The 24,061-nt window shown below is 42.7% G+C and overlaps 2 protein-coding genes across 3 annotated transcripts; both read right to left on the reverse strand.

The window, feature by feature from the left end:
• Positions 1-2,924: 2,924 nt before the first annotated feature.
• On the reverse strand, positions 2,925-7,464 carry lhfpl4b (LHFPL tetraspan subfamily member 4b). Its single transcript, XM_003457635.4, has 7 exons — positions 6,323-7,464; positions 5,008-5,228; positions 4,637-4,841; positions 4,314-4,393; positions 4,090-4,237; positions 3,970-4,006; positions 2,925-3,892 (listed from the first exon to the last, which is right to left on the reverse strand). Exons 2-6 carry the CDS (start codon positions 5,224-5,226, stop codon positions 3,978-3,980), a joined length of 681 nt encoding a protein of 226 aa, XP_003457683.1. The 5' UTR covers positions 5,227-5,228; positions 6,323-7,464; the 3' UTR covers positions 2,925-3,892; positions 3,970-3,977.
• Positions 7,465-7,936: 472 nt separating this feature from the next.
• hdac6 (histone deacetylase 6) lies at positions 7,937-23,902 on the reverse strand. Of its 2 annotated transcripts, none has more exons than XM_005462467.4 (29): positions 23,739-23,902; positions 22,341-22,433; positions 20,701-20,829; positions 20,077-20,162; positions 18,943-19,027; positions 18,793-18,833; positions 18,606-18,702; positions 18,387-18,484; positions 18,174-18,278; positions 16,045-16,113; positions 15,361-15,487; positions 14,751-14,816; positions 14,612-14,671; positions 14,410-14,499; positions 14,098-14,204; positions 13,903-13,970; positions 13,217-13,364; positions 13,007-13,135; positions 12,762-12,930; positions 12,265-12,470; positions 11,994-12,186; positions 11,569-11,718; positions 11,309-11,486; positions 10,735-10,871; positions 10,434-10,646; positions 10,211-10,357; positions 9,976-10,122; positions 9,766-9,894; positions 7,937-8,954 (listed from the first exon to the last, which is right to left on the reverse strand). In XM_005462467.4, the coding sequence occupies exons 2-29, from the start codon at positions 22,410-22,412 to the stop codon at positions 8,886-8,888; spliced, it is 3,315 nt and encodes a 1,104-aa protein (XP_005462524.2). In that variant the 5' UTR covers positions 22,413-22,433; positions 23,739-23,902; the 3' UTR covers positions 7,937-8,885. The 2 variants fall into 2 exon arrangements, with proteins under 2 accessions (XP_005462524.2, XP_019205592.1); XM_019350047.2 differs by lacking the exon at positions 23,739-23,902 and adding an exon at positions 23,560-23,691.
• Between the last annotated feature and the right edge of the window lie 159 nt (positions 23,903-24,061).

Consider the following 24,061-nt stretch of genomic DNA (forward strand, 5'->3'; position numbering starts at 1 on the left):
CTGGGTCATCCTTGTTGAGATGCTGCAGTAGCTGGAGTTTGTAAGGGTGCCATTTGTGAGTAGCTAATATCCGCCGAAGGGATGTTCGACTAATGCCACTCTCCAGTGACATGCGGCGAGTGCTACGCTGTGGGCTCTTGCTGAATGAAGCTAGGACAGCCACTGATGTTTCTTCATTAGTGACAGTTTTCTTGCGTCCACATTTTGGCAAATCCAACACTGAACCAGTTTCACGAAACTTAGCAAGCAGTTTGCTAACTGTAGCATGGGAGATGGGTGGTCTCGTAGGGTGTCTTGCATTGAAATCTGCTGCAATGACCCGGTTACTGCGTTCACCAGATATCAACACAATTTCGATCTGCTCCTCACGTGTTAACCTCTTCGACATGTCAATGGCTGTGAACAAAGAGAAACTTGTAAATAACTCATGAAAAAATAAAGTTACGTTGAAACCAAGCACACCATTGTTTTTCTTGTGACATTACCAATAAGTTTGATGTGTCACATGGCCCTTTTCCTATTGAAAAAACAAAAGTTGTATCCAAGATGGCCGACTTCTAAATGGCCACCATGGTCACCACCCATCTTGAGGAGTTTGCCCCCTCACTAGGGATGGGTATCGAAAACCGGTTCTTGTTGAGAACCGGTTCCCACTGTTTCAATTCCTTGGAATCGTTTGCCATTTTTGCAAACGATTCCCTTATCGATTCCAGTCGCCCCGAATGACGTCACCACGTTGCGGCGCGTCGGAGCGTACCTGGCAGGAAACACGGCGCCTAAGCGGCTCAAACGCTCAAAAGTTTGGTTATACTTTACCAGAACGGATGACAACAGGGCAACTTGCAATACTTGCAAAGTAGATATTTCATTTAAGGGAGGAAACACTACGAATATGCAAAAGCATTTGCTCACAAAACACGCGATGAACTTAAATGAATGTCGTGTTTTTAATTCTGCTCCGGACTCGTGAATCTCAACCCAGCAGCAGCGGTTTGCACGTCCTCTCCTGTTAATGCGGCAGGTAAATAATCAACTAACAGTGCATATTATGTTAGCGCGATCTGCTTTATTACAAAACCTGCCATTACTGTGCATTTAGGTGACCGTGATGAGACAGACAGAGTCTGGCTGGCGCTCGCTGGCAGTTGTCGCTGCAGTCCACCGGTAGCCTTTTCTGGCCCGAATGTCACCGAGCAGTGACTAAGTTTGTGGTAAAAGCCTTGCAGCCATTTGCTACAGCAGATGGTAAGTGAACGTGTTTTATTGTAGGCAGGGACATTACTGGATATTCTTGTGTAATTGCTACAGAATAATTTATGTTATACTTTGTTATTGCTACAGAAGAATATTTATTTTATTATTTTACATTTACAATTTTCCCTGGGGACCCTGTGACACCCCATTGAAGAGCCATAGGCTGGATCTCTTAAGATCTCACTGTTGGGTTTGTAAGGCCATGTTACTCCTAAATTTCTATCTTGTTCAAAGAGAAGATATAAAACAAAATTCTAAGCTAATCGACCTTAGTGTTCTCCTTTTTAAAAATAAGAATCGATAAGAGAATCGATAAAGAATCGAATCGTTAAACAGAATCGAAAATGGAATCGGAATCGTTAAAATCTTATCAATACCCATCCCTACCCCTCACATATACTAATGTGCCACAAACAGGACTTTAATATCATCAACCATTCCCATTTTATTACGGTGTATCCATATAAATGGCCCACCGTGTAGAATAATGAAGAATGACCATTTCCACATGATTGACTTGGACACAACTGGACATTCTAGAAGAAATATGATCCCAAACACACAACAAAACTGGCTTTGGGGTGGATAAAGCAGACTAAGGTCCTAACCAATATAAATGAACTCCGTCATTAGTGTCAAGAAGATTGGTCAACTGTGAGCCTGTATGACTCTTAGGGAAAAACAATAAATAAATTCAAACTTCTGCTTTAACAGTCATTAAAGATGTATGCTGTATGATCATTTGATGAAAAGAACATTTCAAAGAAATCATTACAGATGAGTGTATATAAACTTCTGGCCTCGACTGCCCATTTACACTGAGACTGAAGGGTTGTTCCACAAGTTGTTTGGTTAGTAAATACTTTAGATTTTATCCTAATAAATAGATTATTTCAGATGCAGCGCTTAAGCGTGTTAGCTAGAAAGGGAATCAAAGAGGTTTGGTTGACTAAAGAAGCTAGCTAGACATAAAGGCTAATGTATACTAACAATCCATCTAGTACTATTTATCCTATAGGAGCAATTTATTCATTTAAACACCTTAAGCTAACACAAATCTAAATGAACTTGTAGCTAACTCAAAGCAAGCTAACCTAGCTAAACATCAGGCTGGAAGCATAGGAGTATATCATAAAGCTAATGCTAACTTCATTCCGACTCCTGATGACTAACTGCTAGATAATATGATATACAATGTAAATAAGACATTTATTCATGCTGAATACATTACTGGTAGAAGCTACTGCTACCTAGGACACATTTAACATAAATCTGGCTATGCTAGACAACGGTCTCCCTTGCTTCTAGTGCTTGTGCTAAGCTAGGTTAACCACTTTGATTAAAACAATGCTTTACTTAATAAATGCTGAAAAATGACATAAGATGATTTTATACAACATGGGACCACTGATCTTCAGACCCAACATATTGTAACAGCAGCCCTCTTCTTTTATTCTTTAACCTTTTTAAGCCCTTTTCAGACCTAAATCCATCAAAGTGACATGCCATCACTTTTACATTCAAGTGGGTCTATTTAGCTCATTCCCAACTCCATATTTTCAAACGGTACTCCACAGAGCTAAGAGAAAATGAGTACTCTAAATAGTACAGAGAATACTCTTGGCTCATGGACACAGATTTGTGGCACTGATTTGCAAAGGACTTCTTTCTTCAGAGAACAAAACAGCGACAGTTAACTGCCAAGCAAGACCACGTCCTCTAAATTTAAGGGTACAATAATACTGCCTAACAATTGTGCTTCTCACTGCTGGGCCACATGTTCATCTTGAAATTTGCGGGGAAGTCACAGGGATTACCTTTACATTACCTTTACAACATCATGTTTAACATGAATATTCAACACCAGGCCACTAGGCTGCTAACTGGATTTTTAACTTTTAACTACAAAGCAGATTTTCGACAACTTTCGTATTTAATTTTAAAACATAAGGCTTAATGGACCATAAGATAATGCTCATACTAAGCTAAAAGGATGGCTTGACAGAACAGGAAGTTGGGAGAGAAATTTGCTGACTTTATTTTTTCTACAAAATATCCCAAATATATTTTAATTTAATGTGTGGGATGACTTTGTTTCTGTTTTAAAGTTGTCCTGATGGTTGCCACACTGTAGATAGAAATGTTACTATGTAGCAATCTATTAACTGTGCTCATCGAGTACCAACACTTCATTTTGCTCCCAGTGGTTACTTAAAAAAAAATCACCTGTGACTCAAATGACCTGTGCTGACGGCATCTGTTCAAGGTGCGTCCAGCCTGCTGACACAGGTGTTACGACAGTAACACTAATGTGAGAGTGAAGATAAAAACTGCAGGTCTAAAAGGGGCTTAGTTCTCCTTTGATTTACTCCATCCCGCTCGTTTTCTCACCATTTTTCTTCGACTGAACAGCGACCGAATGTCCCGAACACCGAACTCACCACCGCAGCGCCTCTTTCCTCCTGTTGTTACATTCCTCTGTTCAACACTAAACAACTCCTCCTGGAAACATCATGCAGCAATGAACGATTGCAGCTGAAGGAGACAGTCGTGCCATGAAATGCAGAAACAGATGATGATGATGATGATGGAGGATGAAGAGATCGGGCAGAGTTGAAGAAATGAAGACCGGACATCCCTAAGAGAGAGTAAAAAGAAATAAATATCTGAGGCTTTGAAGACAGAAGACTAGTAAAAGATAAAGAAGAGACTCACCTGCTGATTCATGCCGTCATCAGCAGACCTGTGGTCACTGCAGCAATGAAAACAGAGTCTCAGCATGAAACTGTGAACTTAATTCGTCAGATGAGTTTACCACCTTACCCCCACACTCACCTTCCTGGGTGTCTGGTGGAAGTAGGGCGTCCTGTCTGTTGGCGAGGACAAAGGCCAGTGTGGCCAAGATGGCATAATCAAGAACTCCCAGGATGGCCAGAATGTAGGCCCAGTGAACTGAGCAGTTACCTGGAGAGAAGCTGCCCACCTGGAGACAGATTCACGATTAAGGACATCAGTGTGATAAAACACCCAGAAGCAAAACGATCAGTCAGAATCCTCACCGAGTCTCCGCACAGAGCTTTCATCTCCTGACTCTCCCATGAGTCAGGAAACAGAAGACACGCCAACGCCAGACAAAAACCTGCAGAGACAAGTAAATACTGAAAAGCTGACCTCTACAGGCAGAGAGAAGAACTACAGAAACACTGTCCTCTAAAATAAAACTAGTGTCTTACCAAGCAGCAACCTCCAGCCTGGTAAATCAAGCCAAATGTAAAAATAGCCACGAGCTGCAGTTCTGCTCTCTTCTAACTGCAGAAAAACCATCACTGCAGTGGCCAAAATGTAAATGTTTGGGATTCAATGACCCATCAACATGACTAACCTGCAGTCAGCTGCAGCCAGGCGCAGATCTTGTAAACCGTTGCGGCGCTGCAGAACCTGAAGAGACAGAGACAGAGGACGCTGGTCCACACCGCCAACAGAGACACCCCCACCAACACCGCCACCGACTGCAAGGACGGCAGTGGAGACAGAGTGGACAGACCACCGTGACAGTCTGGGACCGGCCAGTCTGACTCCATGCACACCTGACAACACACAGGGATACACGAACACACATGTCATACACGTGTTCATTAAAGTGATCAGGTTAGCTTTCTGTTAATCCATCTGTGTGCAGTTCAACATGTGTACATACAAATACAGAAACTCCTAAAAGATCCAGCTGTGGATTGGACAGGCACCGTTTCTCACCTCAAACAGTCCCAGTGTGCCGCTGGGTGGCTCTGGTCCCGCCTGCTGAGGGCGAACGTCTGTGGTGCAGATCCAGGACGGCTGCACCAGGATAACCACCTGGATGATGGCAAAGCAAAGAGTGCAGACGGCCCAGAGGACGCCAACGGCCCGGGCGCTCCGCACAAACTCAGTCTGGTACAGGCGGGAGAGGTCGGCAAGGCCGGGAGACACCGACATCACTGAGAAAGAGACACGTTTAACCATAAAGAGAAAAATGTCTGTAAACTTTCTTAAACAACCTGCAGATTCTTTTACTGTCCTAAACCTTCCATAGAAGGAGCTTCGTGTCAGCTCTGCTACCCTAAAACCAGGAATCTTTACCGTGCCAGGATGGTTGCACGGTAAAAAGTACAAAGTCTGTGTGATGTTAGATTGCGACAGCGTGAAAAGACTTTTATTTAGAATTTTATTTATATTGTGAGGTAAAGACCCTACAATAGATCCTAAAGACTGACAATCAAGCAGAAACCAATGTGAAGACAAAACTAATACAAACTGAACTACGTTAGACCTTCGATTACTTTAAAAGGCTCATAATCAGATTTTATTACGCCATCGTACTCGCCACTGTTTCCTTCACCGTAGGTTCCAAACATATCAGCAGATTGGCATGAAATGGAAAATGCTCTATTAAAAAAACCTGCATCCTTTCATAAATGATGGTCCAGTGTATTATCTGCTAAAGGAGGCAGCAGGGAGGAAGTCTTAACATAAAGTCCTCCACTCCAACCACTGTACCTGCACAACGTGAATGAGAGGTGGAGACAGGTGTAGAGGCAGGAGCTCTACCTGAGATTTTCAGCTGTGCAGGCTCAGGGAACAGCTGTCATTGGCACATGTAGGCACGTGGTCAGGTGCTGATTACGGGAGCGCGTGCATTTATGGGAAGCCAAAATCGTGTTCGAGATTTCAAATTCGATTAATCGTGAAGCCCTAGATGCACAGACGGAGCATCAATGAATCACAGAGGCACAGGAGGAGTCTCAGGCAGGCTCTGCATCATCTCTCTGCAACAATGAGCACAGACACCGACGCTCAGGACAGCCTGCAGAGAAATTCTGCAAGGACCGAGTGGGGAAAAACCGGAGTTGATACCGAGAACACGAAAAGCTGCAGAATCAGAGCAACCGACAGCCAATCAGCGGCCGATAAACATCAGATCACCTACAGACCAACGTCACATCATCACCCCGTGATTTACCGAGCACAGAAACGGCACGAGCCGCAGCTGCATTCATCCGGTAAAAGACGGAGAAAAACGACATCAACCAACCTGCAGCGTGAGGAGCTCCACCTGTCTGTCCGTGCACCTGTCTGTCTGCGGGAGGAGCTCCACCTGTCTGTCTGCGGGAGGAGCTCCACTTGTCTGTCTGCCGGATGAGAGGATGCTGCTGCAGCAGGGAGGGGGCGGGCTCCTCTACATCCCGGATGTGGAGCTTCCGCTGTAAACAGTAATCTGCTGATCAATAAGCGGACGGAGAAACACGAACAACAGACGAGCCTCGACACTCCAGGCTCGGTCGTTTGTAATGAGCTGCGCCTCCTACAGGAGGACTGAAGAGCTGCAAGAGGACTGAACGTCACTTTGATTCATCTCGCACCGATTTACAACAAGAGGGGGGAAATATGTGAGCAGCAAATGGCTCATTTTACCTTCTTTATGCGCCTGTTTATTTGCACCAATGCATTATATTCTGTAAAGGTGCATGACTTAATGCAAAGGTCATTCCTCTGACTGTTTACCACTGAGCATGTTCATACACTGTACTTAAAAGAAGTACGCAACAGCAATAACATCCCCGACTTGAGTCTGGTCGTGTTAAAGAGCCGGAAGTGACCATATCTGAATGAGAGGGAGGAGAGGGTGCGTTTAGCAATTTCCCATGAATGCATCTCTCACGTCTGCTAATCTGAAATAAAATGCAGGGAGGTCATCTCACTCATATAGACTTCTTGGATGGTCTCTGCCTCACAGCAAAACATGTCATTTGGCAGATAATTCGTAATTCAGTTGCTTCAAACAGGGAGGAGAGGTCTAAATCACGGACTTCATTTAGCAGAGATGACGGCTGGCATAAATAAAGTGACTGTATTAGTAACCTCAGTGTGCTTTGTAGTGCAGGGCAACATCAGAGGGCGAACCCCAATGATCAGTCGATCATGTGAACAAGAGGTTGTGAGATGGAAGAACTAATTTTGAACAGTCAGAGAACCTCCATCCGAACCAGGCTCTGGGAGGGGCAGGCATCGGCTGAGATGGGTTGGAGGTGAGAGGAACGAAAAGAGAGAGGACAAACGACAAACTACAGGAGAGAGGACATGTTGTAATAGTAATAGTAATAGTGTATAAACAGCTCGTAGCAGCGTAGCTCCTCTCTAACTATGAGTTTTGAAGAAAGAAACGTTTTAAGCCTAATCTTAAAAGTAGAGAGAAGCTGGAAAACTGGGAGCTGGTTCCACAGAAGAGCCTGAGAACTGAAGGCTCTGCCTCCCATTCTACTTTAAATACTCCACAAGTAAGCCTGCAGTCTGAGAGCAAAGTCCTCGGCTATGATACTAAAAGATCTTTATGATATAACAGCACCTGAATATTCAAGACCTTGAGGGAAAGGATTTCAAACTAAATTCTGGATTTAACAAAGAGCCAATGAGAAGCCAATATAGGAAAAAGATTCTCAGTACGCTCGCTGCAGATCTGGATTAACTGAAGGCTTTTCGGGGAGCGACCTGCTAACCTGATATTGACATAATACAGAGCCGAGTAGAAAATAAACCAAAACAGATTCAGAGCAGTCTGGGGTCTGACCTCATTTCTGACACATTATATGAACGCCCCGCACTCGAGCAGGAGACACATGAAAACATGAACCAGTCAATACAGTCGACAGAAAATGAGAAGTTGTTTTTATTTTGTACTGCGGAAACTCAGACACTGAATATTGATCGTGAATATTGATCCAGTCTGATTTGGTGCAAACAAACAGTTTAACAGAAATAACGAGTTTACGAACAGGCAGACAAACCGGGTGTTATTGCACAGCACACAGAGCTCCTCCAATCTCACCCACAACAAAAGCAATCAGCTGTTTTTTTTAAAGTCTATTGATCTGTTTTCTCTTCGGCTGCTTTCCTTCAGAAAAATGATTTTTTTCTTTTGTTATATTATGGAACCAAACAAATCACTGAACTCAGTTATTGATCATGCTCATGGATTTATTGCTGCAACATTTCAGCTGGAAAGAAAAAAGGTTGATTTTAACTAAAATTCCTTTTTTTCCTCTAAAAATTAACAGTTCCTGTTTTCAGACTTTTTTTTAACTCTTATGTTGATTGTTTTGGTCTGATGGACGGTCATCACACCGTCAGTCACATTTTGGCAACACTCTCTTGAGGGGGCGTGGCCTCTAGGGGACATCATCACCACTATGACTTGAGAATGAAGTCAAAATTCTTCCTGTTTTTCTGAAAATGGCCGTCTTCTTCTTTTTGCTTCATCAACTTCTTCCGCTCATGATTTTCAAAATAAAAGTGTCGACAGCATGCTGGTGTTTGATCACATTTTTAGGGAATAGAACTGACAACTTGCTGATGACAATGAAGATCACTGTGTGTCTGAAGTAAAAAAAATAAAAATAAAAACATCTTTTGCTTTGCATGTGAGTTTTTGTGTTTTGGCAGTTGTGGGACGCCGTACAAAGCTGGTGAATTTAACAGCGTTTCCCCAGGAAGGACCACTGCTGCTGGTATCCATAGCAATGGACTCAACCGTCCAATCACAGTGAGGGAAGACAGCGAGAAGAAAAGCAAGAAACAGCTGCAGACGTGAGGTTTTACGCTCAGCTCCAGGGGGGGATCTCTTCTCCAAACTTGGCGCAGTGAGCAGCGTTTTTAGCTTCAAACAGAATCTGAACAACAGAAGAAGAAACGTGATCATCACTGTCAGTGCATATAAACACCGGCTGTGAAAGCCTGGAAATTTTTGAAACAAATGGCTTTCCATACTTTAAAAGTTTTAATCCAGTCCACATATCTTTTCAGGTTCTTTTAAATTTTGGCTTGTGTTTATAAAGTGACACCAAACGAAACAGCTGGCCACACTTTTACCTGCACAGTAACAAAGTAACTAAGTACAGAATGGAAACAAAGGAAAACTAATGCTGAAGGAACAGAGCAGAGAAATGGCTTTACTGAGCTTGAAACATGAGAAGACTACACTACTGTATCCTCACACTAAATCTCAGCGATGGAGCCGTGAAGTTTCACTTTTATGTGCGTCTAGTTTCATGACACAAAGCTTAGCTATGTGTCTCCTGTAAACCACAATCAGCCTTAATTTAATTATTATTTCCTGGTCATGTTCAGGCCTGTGAAACAGCCTTGGTAAGACTTATATGTGCAAATTCAAGATCTATTATTAGTTTTTACATCAGATATATTTGGTTTAATTAAAACCTGTTAAAACCAGGCTTGTGAAACAGACTGTTCAGAGTCGGCTTTATGCCACCGTGAATTACTGTTGTAGCATGACATTAATATCTCTGAGTAAACGTTACAAACCATGATAACTTTGTTTACTGTTTGAGGGGTTTATGTGTCCCCTCAGGTGTTCAGTTAAATTAACTGTGTATCCAATACTTGATGTGATTCTAATTCCCTGGTTTATATTTCATTTGTAATGGAGCTGCCGGCTGTGAAGCAGGCGGGTAGTGGCATCACCTGGTTGTGTACGTAGGCCTCACACAGGTAGCACCACGCAGAGAGATCGCAGAAACTGAGAACCAGGGGATGTTCAGACACGACTCCGTGATTCACCATGTGTTCGTTCACATAGCGACCACAGAACACCTGAAATACGCAGATGGCAGAGTCGGGTCAGCAGGTGAGACATGTCTTGGATGCATGTGATGCACAGGTATGACATGTGACCTGGTAGCAAGTGAGACAGATCCAGTTCTCAGCCTCGGAGCCGCAGTCCTGACACGGCCGGAAGACGTCTATACCCGAGGAGGGGAGGGGCTTAACGGCATCCAGGTGAGGACACCAGGAGAGAGGGTCCACCACATACAGAGCTGACTGCAGAGAGAGACAGAGAGATGGACAGTCAGACACACTCGTCTGGATTTTTAACTTTATTAATGATCACAATTAAATGATGTCTGACTCCATCTGCGTCGGCACCACACATCAGTTCCAGGGATGTCTGAGGCTTTGACCAACCACACGCTCCCTCGGGCTCTGGCTCCGCCCCGGCCCCGGCTCCAGCCTTATCTACACCTGTGACCGACTCTGGTGTTGCCACGCCAACAGGCTATGAGAGATAAAAGTGAGGAAGTTGTCATGGTCACTTAGGGGGTGGGACATAAAAAAAAATGTTGCTGACTCACCTGACATGGCACACTGTCTGCTGATTCGCTGCACACAGGTGTACTGTCATCTGACTCCTTCTTCACTTCTTCACAGGTTAGCTTCTCTGAGCTCAGGGTGACCTTTGGCCTAGCTCCTCCCACTGGAGAGGATGCAGGGTTTTGATTGGCAGAGGTCTGACCGATGTCCAAACTGGCCAGTCCCTGAGTGAGCTGCTCTAGACTGCTCACCGTCTGATTGGGCAAACAAAATGAGGAGCATCCTGAGTTAAAATTTGTCCTTCTTTATCACGAGTCTCATCTCAGTTTATCGGTGCGTTACCGTAGAGTCCGCCGGTCTTGCAGGGGGCATTGGCGGTTTGTCGTTGCTGCTCTGCTCTGACTTCCTGCCTTTTCCTTTAGAACTACGTTTCCCACGATGCTTCAGGGAGGGCAGGGCTGCCCGGACAGACTCTGGAACTGAACGACAGGAAGAGACATTCAAATGAAATTAAATGGGTATAAATTGGTACATGAACAGAGTCCATGAACACAGAACCAGGTCGAGGTTCTGGTCTTGGATCTGGTCTCTACACACACTCCTGTCCAGTAAAAATAAAACTAATCTCTTTAATGACAGTTGTTTTAATTCATTCCTTCTCCATCCAGCCAGGTTTTTTCTGACTTGCTTCCTCTCATGGCTGTGAGAAAAGCCAATTAAAACAAAACTGGCTTAAAGTGAGAAAGCCAGATTTCTGACAGAGGATAAACTGAGAGGCCCAGTAAACGATAAATAAAGATTATTTCTAACTGCAAATCATGCAGAGCTGCTTTAGTAGAGTCAACAATAGAACCCGGAGCTGGAGATGAGCAGAACAAGTTCTGTTTAAATCTGATGAATGAGATTCTGGACTCACTGTGAATCCTCAGGGACCTCCAGTAGGGGACGTGGTATCGGATGACCTCATTTATTGTTGCCACGGCACTGTGGTGAGGAGGAGGGAGAGGCGTCACCAAGGCAGGAGGGGGGTCTCCTAGCAACACGCTGGTGCACATCGCCATGGAGTCAGAAATGGATGACAAATTGTAACCTCCCTGAGGAGAAAGAGACGCATCAGTTCACTCAAGTGTTCTTCACTTAATCCATGTTCACTTTCACTTCACCATCCCAGCTCACCTCCAGTATGACCAGGACCCGCCCCCCAGCCAGTGACATCAGCATGTGTGTGAGGTGGGCGTATCCTTCTGGAGTCACATTGTAGCCGCCCAGCGGATCCCCCCGGGCTGCGTCAAACCCGGCCGACACCAGAACCAAACTGGGGTTAAACTGCAGAGAGAAGACAAATTTGTGGAAGACTTAAAGGCTAATCAACCAATCAGAGCACAGTTCAAGTCTAAACACCCAACCAGAGGACTCAGTCACATCTAACCAACCAATCAGAGGACTCGTTAAGGACAAACTTACCAGCAGAGAATCCATATCAAACCAGAAAATGTTGACATGTTTGCTTGAAAAGTGATTGATTATCAATCAGATTATGATCACTCTTCTCCTGATTAACTGATCAATTTCTGCTGCTCAGTGTGTGCCATAAATATTACCTCAGTGGCGATAGGCATGACGACACGGTGAAAAGCTGCAAGATAGTCCGAGTCACCCATCCTTCCTCCGCTCCATGCCACATTGACATTAAAACCCGCCCCCTTGGCCACGCCCACCTTGTCGGGGGCAGCGTCCTCTGAAGATGGAAAGAATGCGCCATTGTCGTAGCGGTGGAGGGAGATGTAGAGGACACTGCAGACACAAAGTCCAGTTTAGCTCGTTTTCTTCACTGCAGGTAAAAACTGTTATTAAGCTCCTCCTCCTCCTCACCTGTCATCGTCCTCGAACATGTGCTGCGTCCCGTTGCCGTGGTGAACATCCCAGTCTAAGATGAGGATTCGCATCAAGGGATCATGGGAGGCTTTCTTGGCATAGCGAGCAGCGAGAGCTGCCGTGTTGAATAAACAGAAGCCACAGGGATAGTCTCTCTCAGCGTGATGACCAGGAGGACGGACGATGGCCACAGCGTTAGTCACCTGCAGAGGAAACAGACCAATCAGCTGACCTTAGCCTGTCTGTAGTATATTATATGTATTATACACACATCACATTTAGTTAGTGTTGTGAACAGAGGACATTTTTAAGGATGGATTGTCAGCAGCTAAACGTTCAAAAATAGTGCACCAAAGAGCTGGAAGACTTTAAACTGGTCAGTTATTCCCATTTAAGAGATTGTAACTCATGTTTTTGTTGCTACGTTTGCAGATGTCAGTTATTAGTAAGATGCTAAGAAGCTTTGTGACAGAGCAGAGCCACTCACGTCGTACCTGCCCACACAGGATCTGGTCCAAGGCGTTGAGGCAGCTTCCAGCCGCCAGCCTTGCACACTGGAAGCTCTGCTGGTTGAGGTAAATGGAGACGAACTCGTCGCCCAGTTTGTGCAGTTCTCTGGGCTTCATCACCGCCGTGGCTTTCATCTGCTCGATGTGCTGCATGCTGGACACACACATTTATGCTGAGGACCAGGAGGTGAGGTAAAGCTGCTCACACACAGCACTCTGCAGCTTCATACCTGTGACACAAGGACAGCTCCTCCTCTGTCGCCAAGCGAACTGGTATCCGCTGGCAGCGATCAACCAATCCCAGTTGCTGATGTTTGGAGAAGATCTTAAAGATTCGCTGAGGCTGCTCCGGGTGATGTCTGCAGTGGAGTTACATCAGCGGGATTATTACAGAATCGCAGCTTCCTGTATTCAGGTCGAACAGAGTCGAGGTAGCTCACCTGTCCCACAGGTTCGAATGCTCCATCATCCTCTCATCATAAACCAGACCTGTTGTCGTGGCAACAGAGGGGGCGAGGTTGGGGTTCATTGTATTTTTCTGATTGGTCGATGTGCTGATGGCGCGTCCCTCAGCCGACGGGCTGCCTTCTGCACGGAAAGGAGGAAGAGGGAAGTTTGATGAAGAGAAGTGAAAAGGGGATTCTAGTTCCTGCAGGTTCCCTCTGCACATCCGTCTTAAGCTCGAACTAAACCTGTGTTAGTTCGAGCTTAAGAATTACACTCATCAAAGGTCCTTATAGGTCAAAGCTGTGTTTAATATGGTGGCAAGGGGAAAAAAGTTTTCTCACTCATGCAATCTATAAATCTCATCTGTAAACTATTTTTATTGTTGTTTTAGATGCCAAAGAAGAAAATATATCCACCTAATAATGCTATGAATCACCACAGATGATGACTGGTTCCATTCTGCTAATTTGGCCTTCGATGGAGGTTAACCTGACTGCGGTTTTAGAATTTCAGATCAATTGAATTTTATTTATATAGTGCCAAATCAACAACAACAGCCGCCTCAAGGCGCTTCATGCTAATGTTACTTTTAAGAGCTTGTGTTTGTTGATGTGGCGCTACCTGTCCTAACATTATGTCCTAACACAAGAGTGTGTGTGTTGGTGTTGTTGAGGGTTACCCAACACTTGCAGAGAGGCCCAGTGTGGATACAGAGCTGAGATGGTCTGAGAGATGGACTGCAGAGCACTGAAAGACACACAGGGTCTGAATTAAACAGGCTGGGAGTCCTCCGCATGCAGATGACGCAGAATAAAAGGAAAAACACAACAGCTGAGAGCCTTTGTAATCTGCTGGATGTCAGGTGAGGTGTTACCTGTCAGACGGAGCAGTGGGTGGAGTTAAAGGAGGACATGCTCCACCCAGCAGAGCTCGAATGCAGGCTGCAGCACTCTCAGCTGACGACTCATAGTTATAACCTCCCTACAGACAGAACAAAAACAAAATAAACAAACAGGTAGAAGCCAAACTTGTTTAAACTCTGATATCCTGGAACATAATTTCATTGCATCTCTACTTGGAGAAAGAGGGTAGTTGACACACACACACACACGTCTGTTTAACATGAGTGCAAAGTGATTTCAGGGTCAGGATGAATCAGATGTCAGCGTGTAGGAGGATGTTTTACCTCGAGAGCGAGAACAAGTCGACCTTCTGCCAAACTCATCAACATGTGAGTCAGAACCTGGAAACACTGAGGACTCACACACATCTCACCCTGAACACACACACACACACACACACACACACACACACACACACACAGTTAGAGTGAAACAACTCACACATTCGATCACATAAAACTGATCTCGGGTCTGTGGGCGTTTTACCTTCAGATCTCCAACTGCGGCATCGAATCCAGCAGAGACCAGAACCAGCTGAGGCTGAAACTGAAAACACACACACCGATCGATACATGACGTCATCAATATCAAATGTTCTAAATGTGTGTATGAGTGTGTGTGTTACCTCGTAGGCGACAGGCAGCAGCACTTGTTGAAAAGCAGCGATGTAATCAGCGTCGGTCATCCCCGTCTGACAAACACATCAGAACACAGGTAAGACTTGTTCAATAACACTAAAACCTGACTAGGTCACAAAACGCACATCAATACAGACGGTACTGTAAAATCAAACAATCGGGGTGGTTTGGAGACCATGACACAGGCAGGGCAGGAGGTGTTGAGATTTTCACCGGGAGCAACCAGAATGGTCAGGATTAGAAATGAGCACATCACCGGACAGATAACATTAGAGACTTGAGGCTGAGGTGGTTTGGACATGTGCAGAGAAGTGGATGTATTGGACAAATGATGTTGAAGATGCAGCTGTCAGGCAGGTCACTGAGAAGATTCATGGATGTAGTGAAGGAGGCCATGCAGAGTTCTTCAGGGAATAAAAGCTGTGCAGGCCCAGAGGCAGCAAAGCAGCTTTAAACCATCCACCCCACCTTGCTTCACAGCTAAGGTGAGTTTTGGTGTATTTTTGCATGTTTTTCAGGGTTTGAACTGTTTGTTCTGCTTTACTGTTGCCTGCTCTGGGACAGAGGCTGTCAGCTAGAGGATTTGGAAGAACTCACCTGGTTCCAGGGCAGGTTGATGTTTCTTCCTTCGGCTGGTCCGCTGCCAACAAAATGGCTGTCAGACTCTGGCAGGTGAGGCCAGAAAGAGCCCTGCTCATACCTGTGGACACTGAAGTACAGAACACTACAACACACACACACACACACACACACACACACACACAGATAAAGTTTATACAGGAACCAGCTACAGCTTTACCCAAACCTAATCAAAGGCATTAGACATGATGGATGAAGCTCTGAGCAGAAGCAGCTGAGGAGGTTCAACATCTAAATCAGATTCTCCTGGAAGCTCAAATATTGGAGAGATTATGCACAGCTGAGCAAAAACGTGCTGATATGCTGCACTTCTTTGAGTCCATGAGTGTGCACTGTTTTTATAAAGCTATGCAGACTAATGATCCTCTTTTATAAATCCCTTTCATAGACTTTTTTTCACATGTACAGGCCGGACTTCGAATAGATTTAACTCTCTCCAAATTGCCCCTCGAGTTATTAGGCAACCAACAGTAAAGAAGAAGCGCAACCTTACAGGCTGGAAAGATGAAGGGTAAAACTAAACCTTCAGATGGATCTTTAAAAGCTGCTTTTGTTCACATCGCTGCCTGCTCTGTCTGCCTGTCAGCAGATTCACACGTTAATAAGAACTGACCCTGGATCAGAGGAGAAGGAGCAGTTTACCTGGGATCCTCCTGGAACCGGTACTGGATGCCCTGCCCGTGGTGAACATCCCAGTCCACTATCAACACCCTGACACACACACACACACACACACACACAGAAACAAAATGTGAACGCTGGGATTTTCAGAGTAAAGCTTGAAGCTAGGTTTATTTCATTCTCATTAAACCCCCTCCTGGGGTAAACAAACCAACAATGCAGTGTTTTTTAATACACATAATCATTATAATAAAAAATAAAAATACATAAATAAAATATCCATCAACAAATCACCCATGTCCAAATACAGATACGATTTCTTTACCAAATTTTGTAAGTTTACGCAGAATAATAACAATATCCTTAGTAATAAACAACTTTGCCATCTTATAGTCATTTGGGCTCAACCTAAAATACACAGGTGGATGTTTTTGTCTTTGCAACTAAAAACGACGACATTCAAATAAACAATTATACTAATCTCTGAGCTGGTACGACTAACACCACATCTAAACCTTACTAAATAGCACCAAACAGAATAATCTAAACAACAAAAATAATTTTCCAGTTGGAATTTTCAGTTAAATATTCTGTAATTTATATAAAGTCTATTGTTAAACATTTCTCAATTTCAATTTTGTCTCACAATATCAGATATCCTCATTTCAGTTACTGCTTTTTTATACCTGTCATTCAATATTTTATGTTCCCATAAATAAGAAAATCCTCTATAATCAAATATTTGCTTTAACTTCAATATCCACCGCGACTTTAGAAAGGCCTTTCTCATATAGATCTTTCAAAAAACTAAACACGAGAAATTATAATTTATTCCTATTTCCAATCAATAATCTACACCAGAAGCCAAACATCCTACATTCAATCTTTATCAATTTAAATTTCTTGTTTTTTAATAGCTTTTGTCAAGTGTTTTGATGCACAATCAATCATCCAGGTAAGTAAATCCTTCACTTGGACTTTTTTAAAGTGTTAGACCACGATAAACATAATCGTTCATGCTTCGTAATACAGAATTTCCAAATTAGAAGTCACGTAACTTTCTTCCTTTCACCTCTTGGAAAAATTCCTATTTTAGCTCTGTTTCTGATTCTGACAATATTCCAGAAGGACAAAAAGTCTTAAACAGACCTCAACAGAAATGACAGTCCATTATAATATCTTTGTATACTCAAAATAATTTAAAAAGACTGCAAAGAGCAAATGTTCACCGTGTCAATCCCCTATATTACAATCAAACAATTTAGAATACAGATTTTGAGCCATCAACCGTGATTCAGCATTTTGGTATAAATTATGCACAACTGTAAAAAATTCTTCGATTTATAACTGCAGCAATTAGGTTTTGCTATAATAGGCTTCTTTCAACCAAATCAAAAGCTTTTTTGTAATCAATAAAACTCAATATGGTCATTTCTAATAGTGCAGATATAAATTAATTACATTATGTAAAACAAATATATGATCAATTATTGTGTAACTCGCCCTAAAGTCAGCTTATTCATCAGACCACTGCAGTTAAATAAGAAGTCAACGCTCATTAATTATTGATGTAAACAATTTTCCAGTAAAACTAAATACTAAATACAATTGTCTGTACCTGTGTTAACACATTTGCCCATATACAATGGATGTATTCCAGCTTCCTCAAACAGGCCACAGATCTACTTTATGGTCCTGAAAACCGGGTAATAATAGACCAAAGACACCAATATGTAATCACATCCTGAAATAAATTAATCTGCATGACAATAAGGGCCAACGTCATCAGTGAAACAAATTTAATCACTGATTTACAACATGAATTTCATTATTTAGCTTGTTTTCCTACAACTCTTAAACATGATGTAAGAAAATTTAACATCTGCATCAAACCCATAGGAACAACAAGACCTTTTAAGTCCTTATTTTGTTTGATTTCAGACTTTCAATGACCTACGGGGACCTCGGAAAGAGGAGCTCCACCATCTGATGATGGTTTAGCTTTTTATAATTGATCTGCACTTTTAAAGAAAGTCTTTGCTACACCAAAACTCCAAAAGACCTGAGATGTTAAGACACAAAGCTACATACTAGCTCCCCAGATTATCACACGTACACACAATGAAGGAAGACGAGTGTGTGCTACACACCTGCTGATGGCGTGCCTGGTCTGAGCGTATCGAGCTGCGATCGCCACGTTGTTGAAGATAGAGTAACCGTTGCACTCGTTGGCCTGAGCGTGATGACCTGGAGGTCTGAAAGAAGTGAGAGACACGATATCGATCTGTTATTTCAGTGCTGTGTTCAGGTGTTCAAAGGAAAACACGGCGCTGCCTTGAGCATGAACGATCTGCTTCTCTTACCTGATGATGGCGAATCCGTTCTTGAGTTCAGAGGTCATGACCCGATCGACCAGCTGAAGCACTGCACCTACAGCTGTCACAGACACCTTGAAGGAATCCTGAAACACAAAAGATATTTAGTGCAAAATACAGCTAACAACATCATCCTGTCCAGTTATCGATCATAAAGAACAAAAAGAGCTTATTAAGAATTAACAAGATGTGTGTGCGTGTTCTTACTGGATGGAGATAAATGGAATCATATTTGTTGGACAGAGTTTGGAGTTCAGCCAGAGTCATCGTCTGAGTCGACTTTATCAGGTCCACATAGTGTTTCCTGCAGCAGCACAAACACATGGCAGATTTTACAGCGTGAAAACATGAAAACATAAACCGAAGACGCTTTAACAGCGATCAGCAGACTCACATGTGAGCCAGCAGCAGCTCTTCCTCTGTAGCTTCTCTGGGCTAAAACACAAAAACACACGTCAGGATTAGTTATCTAAAAACTCGATGAGGATGTAAGGGTAAGACTTTTATTAATATTCATCTCTGAAGAGCTCTTCTTCAGCCTAACCTCAACTCTGATACAGAGAGGCAGCAGATCTTGTCTCTCCAGCTCCTTCATGACGGCTGTCACTCTGTCCGGACTCTCTAGATGACTGAAAACAAAGTATTTCAAAGATAGATCAACAAAGACTTTATTAATCCCACACTGGGGAAATTCACCTGTTACAGTAGCGCAAAAAGAAAAGTGAATGATATTAATAATTATATATATTATATCTGATATATTAAAAAACTACAGAAATAGAAGAATAAATAAGAAAAATGATGTACACAAAAGCCAAAACTCCTAGAAATGCAAAGATGTTATTCTTGGACCTCGCAGGTCCAAGAATAACATCATACAGACAGACTCCCCTGTAGCGTTAGCTACATATGAACTACAACAGAGGAGCTGTAACAGCTGATCTCCTTCTTCTATGATGCAAATTTGATTAAAAAATTGCAAATAAGCAGAACAGGAGCCTGCTTTGCATGAATTAAAAGTTAATTACAGTCTTTAGATGAGAAGCAGGAAGCAAAAAAAATGAAACTAACAAACAGGCTCATATTTAATTTAAATGATAAATTTTGCCCTGAAGGAAATCGCTGAGCTGCTGAATGATGGAGACAGTCTGTGAATCTGAAAAAACATCCAGCTCTTAAATATTCATCATGGATTAGTCTCTGCATTATTCACTCCATTAATCAACTCGCTGTTTAGAAAACATGAGTTCCTGAGGTTGCCAAACAGAGACACAAGTCAGTGAAACTGGGACACAGGGCAAAGCAAAGGAAGCTCAGGTAATCAGTTATGAGCAAAGATGCTGATTAACTTTCTGAAGAGGTCAGACTACAGCAGAAATCACAATTATTACTTATTAAACTTAAGTCACTTATTGACAGCTTCAGTTTCAACAATGTATCTGTAAACATGAACGAATATTTCACTGGAAAAAAAACAAAACAAATCAAAAACAACAAAAATCGAACTGAACATGCTGAAGCCTGGTGTGGACTGAATTTTGAAAGGAACCGAAACAAAATATAAAACAATAATCGTTTAAACTCAATTATTGTCTTTTACTGATCAATGTCATTCAAAAATGTAACTGTAATTAAAATCTGATTTAACTGCACAGCCCCCGTCTGAGGTGTTGGGTACCTCGGGTCCCACTCATTCTTATGGTGGGTGAAGATCTCAGAGTAAACGAGACCCGTTCCACTGGCTGCCGATCTGCTGGACAGATCCTACACACACACACACACACACACACACACACACACACACAGAAAAAATAAACAAATAAAACTTCATTTTTGATCAAATATGATAATGTGCTGTTTCAGGATGCAAAAGTGCCCATGTCAGGTATACATCTAGCTTATGACTTGCAGAGACAGTCCTATTCACCCCCACCTATTACCACCTGACAGTCTCACAGCAGGTCACACCAAACAAACACTTTGTCTCTCACAGTTTCTGATGGAACCAGAGCAGACCCAGGACATGACATGAAGTCTCTCAGCTGGGCTGGGAACACCGTTCTGTCTCCTCATAAGAGCTTCTGGAGGCTTATATTATTTCATTACTTATCTCTACTTTATTATGTCCATCTTTAGGGTTTGGTTTAAAACCTTAAAACACCTTCACAGGTGTAACTGACACTGGTGGAAAGGTCAGAGATGGCCTGAGGATCCAGCACAGAGATCTCACCTCTGTTCCAAACACTGCAGATCCAAGGTGCATGCTAACCTTTTCAAATATTAAACAGAGTGCAAATCTCACCAGTGTCTTCAATTTGCCACTCAGCTCCTCTTCTTGCTCCTCTCTGGTCCTCTCCATCCTTCCTCTCCTCTTCAGCTCCTGCAGGCTGTTTCCTCCTTTGCTCTCCTGTGTTCCCTCACTGCTGCCGACCTGCAAACATAAACAGGAGCAGCTGAAGCCCACCTCTCTGCTGCGACTGAAGCAAATTGATACGCTGTAGGGTTAAATCACAAGCGCTCCAACGTGACGCAAAGAAACAGAAGAAGAAGAGTTCAAATAACTAAAAGAGGAAAAGCTGAAGAAGAAGAAAATAAAAGGGTCGGCTGTTTCTGTCTGGTGTTACGAAAGCAGACTGACAACAGATCCAAACACTCAGGTGTTCACATGAAACTGAGTGCAGAATCGAAGGAGAGGCACGACAATCTGAGATAAAAGTTCACCTCAGATAAATGAATGATTGCCTCGCCCACTTTTACTCGTCAATAATTCGAACTCAGCTAAAGCCAACCTGTAAACTTTAACACATTATAAATAGTAACACTGATAAAAACGAGTTAAATCGAGCTTATCACTTTAACCCTAAAGAGGAACTATACTACTCATTTCTAGCTCCGTATGGAGAAAGGAGGGTCGCCTGTCTAATCTACTGACTGTAACTGTTACAATATTATTCTTTCTCTTCATTTTAGCATTATTGAAACAAATAAAATGTGTTTTATGAGGAGTGACAGATGAGGATTGTCTCAATAAATGCAATTTTGTTCATACATTTTTTAAAATCCTTTCTGCATTAAAATGACTGAAAATCAGTCACTGACATGAGAACATTTTATAATATCTGCCACAGACAGAGAAAACAGTATAGGTGTTAGACATGAATAGATCCAAACTCACTCATTTAAGTCACTAAAATAACCCAGTCAAGTTAAAGCTGCAACTAACAAACCTTCACACTTTTAATACAACCCCCGATCTACATACTAAAGGCCATACTGATCAAACTATAAAGTTTGCTTACTTTGTTGTAGATTACTTTTTTTTTTTTTTAATATATATTTTTCTACCTTTTTCTGGCTTTATTGGGCAGATACAGTGAAGACTAACAGGAAAGCAGAGGGAAAAAGAGAGGGGGAGACGTGCTGCAAAGGGCAGGTTGGATTTGAACCCAGGCTGGCCGCTCTCAGACATGCGGCATACGGCATGTTGATCACTTTTTGCTAACTAGGAATCCGCAAAGAGTGACTGCAGAGTAAATGACTAATCTAATATTGAAAATGAATAATGGTAGCAACCAATGCTACCTCTCAGCCTCCTAGTAGATGCACCTACGGCATCAATTACAAAATCCTACTGTATGTCACCTTGTTTTCAAGTTATCGCGTCCATAGGATTTTGAGTAAACTTGACCTCTGACCTTGACTATGTGGTCGAGGTCACAAAGATTCAAACTTGTCTGAGATTTTTTGTAGATATACACATGGCATCAATTTGAAGCTCCTTCATTCTCGAGTTATCGCATTCACAAACTTGAGTATCCACATTGTGCGTCCACCTGGCAGGGTGATGACAACACCCCGTCAGCCTTTTATGGCTGAGCGGCAAAAAGGTTTAAAAGGAGGTGAAGGTTAAAACCAGGTGTATCACTGTGTCGGATGACTGACCTGAGGGGACAGACGAGGAGATCTTCTAACTGGCTTCGGTCCATGTCCTGGAGGATCTGACCCCGACTGCATCACTGATCCACGCAGATCGACCTGAATCAAAAATAACAAAGACACATGAAGAAGAACCTTCACACCTGCGAGCCACAACAAGCCTCGTTACAGAGGAGTCACGACTGTGTAATGTGTGAATGAGAATCCAAACTAATTAAATCCTTTAATTAACCTCAAATAGCACAGAACCAAGTATGCTGAAACTGAGAAGACTTTTTGTTTACTTAAATCTCTCTGCTCACTTTGAATTTGAGACTGAAGAGTTTCGTCACCTTTTTTTTTTTTTTTTTTTTTTTTAAACTACACTCTGTAAACATCTGGGAACTCAGGAGACCAGCTTTATAAGCCGGCCACTTTTCTGATTACTTAAAACTGTTTTCACCATAATTGCAAACAAGAAGGGGCTCAGAGCTGATCCCTGATGTAATCCCACTCTCACCTTGAACCCATCACTGTCACGCCACCCTCACATGCTTCCCCACTACTCCTGACTTCCTCTCTGGGTACCATGTAATAAACTTTCTCTAGATCCACGAAGACACAGTGAAGCTCCTTCTGATTTTCTCTATACTTCTCTATCAACACTCTCAAAGCAAACATCACATCTGCCAAGCTCTTTCTCAGCATGATCCATACTGCTGCTCCTTAACCTAACTTCAACAGCTCTTTCCCATATCTTTATTCTCACACTCATCAACTTTATCTATCTGTAGTTACTCAGCTCTGCACATCACCCTTGCTCTAGAAAATCTGTACCAGTACACTTCTTCTCCATTCCTCAAGCATCATCTCCTTCTCCAGGAGTGATTGTGTTATTTTCAAAGAATGTCTTCCTAGACATTCTTTGAAAAAGATACCAGTCTGCTTCTGTTTATGCAGGTTTTTGTCTCTCTAAGCTCTTCTCATCCCTTCAGCCTGCGCAGTGGTATCTTCTGATTTCAGAGTAGCTTTTCTTCTTCCTACTGTCGCCAAGTCCTGATCAATTCATTCATTGGTTTCTCTCTGTTATTATTGTTGACCTTAAAAAAATGACTACTACTGTAAGTTATGGATGCATATATAGTTGAACTGAACTATGTTTCTTGTTTTTCATATTTGTTTAGAATTATTTAATTATTATTTAATTATTTTAATTATTTAATATATTTTAATATATCTGTCACACCTTCAGCTCAGTTTCACGTTGATGCATAAATGCTTTTTCTAAGATCATGATCGTGGCCAGGACCGGGACCGGGGTCATCCTCTCTCGGTGTAAATAGTGAAGCAGCAGAGACTGTTAGCCTCCTGCTAGCTTGTTCTTAGTATGAAACACCCAGACTGAGCGGATAAACTGGGACTCACAGTCAGCCGAAAACATCCACACCCTGAAACCAGGTCAAAATCCGTCTGAAGACCCGCTGCAGCCTCCGGAACCGGGACGACCAGGAAGTGTACTGTTTGTTTCCGAGCCGCTGAGCGCCAACCGTACACCGCTACCGTCGGAGGCGTTTGACGTCACCGAGCAGCGTAGCCAGGGGTGTGGCGCGCGCCGGGACTTTTTTAATAATTTAAAACTAAAAAACGTTAGAGATCGATGTCGCGAGCTTTTCTCTTAATCTTTATAGAGTCATATGTGCTTAAAACAAATAGCGTCTTCAAAATGTAGGTTGTATTATTATGGTTGG

The sequence above is a fragment of the Oreochromis niloticus genome, linkage group LG20 (assembly GCF_001858045.2).
Source record: "Oreochromis niloticus isolate F11D_XX linkage group LG20, O_niloticus_UMD_NMBU, whole genome shotgun sequence".
NCBI lineage: Eukaryota > Metazoa > Chordata > Actinopteri > Cichliformes > Cichlidae > Oreochromis > Oreochromis niloticus.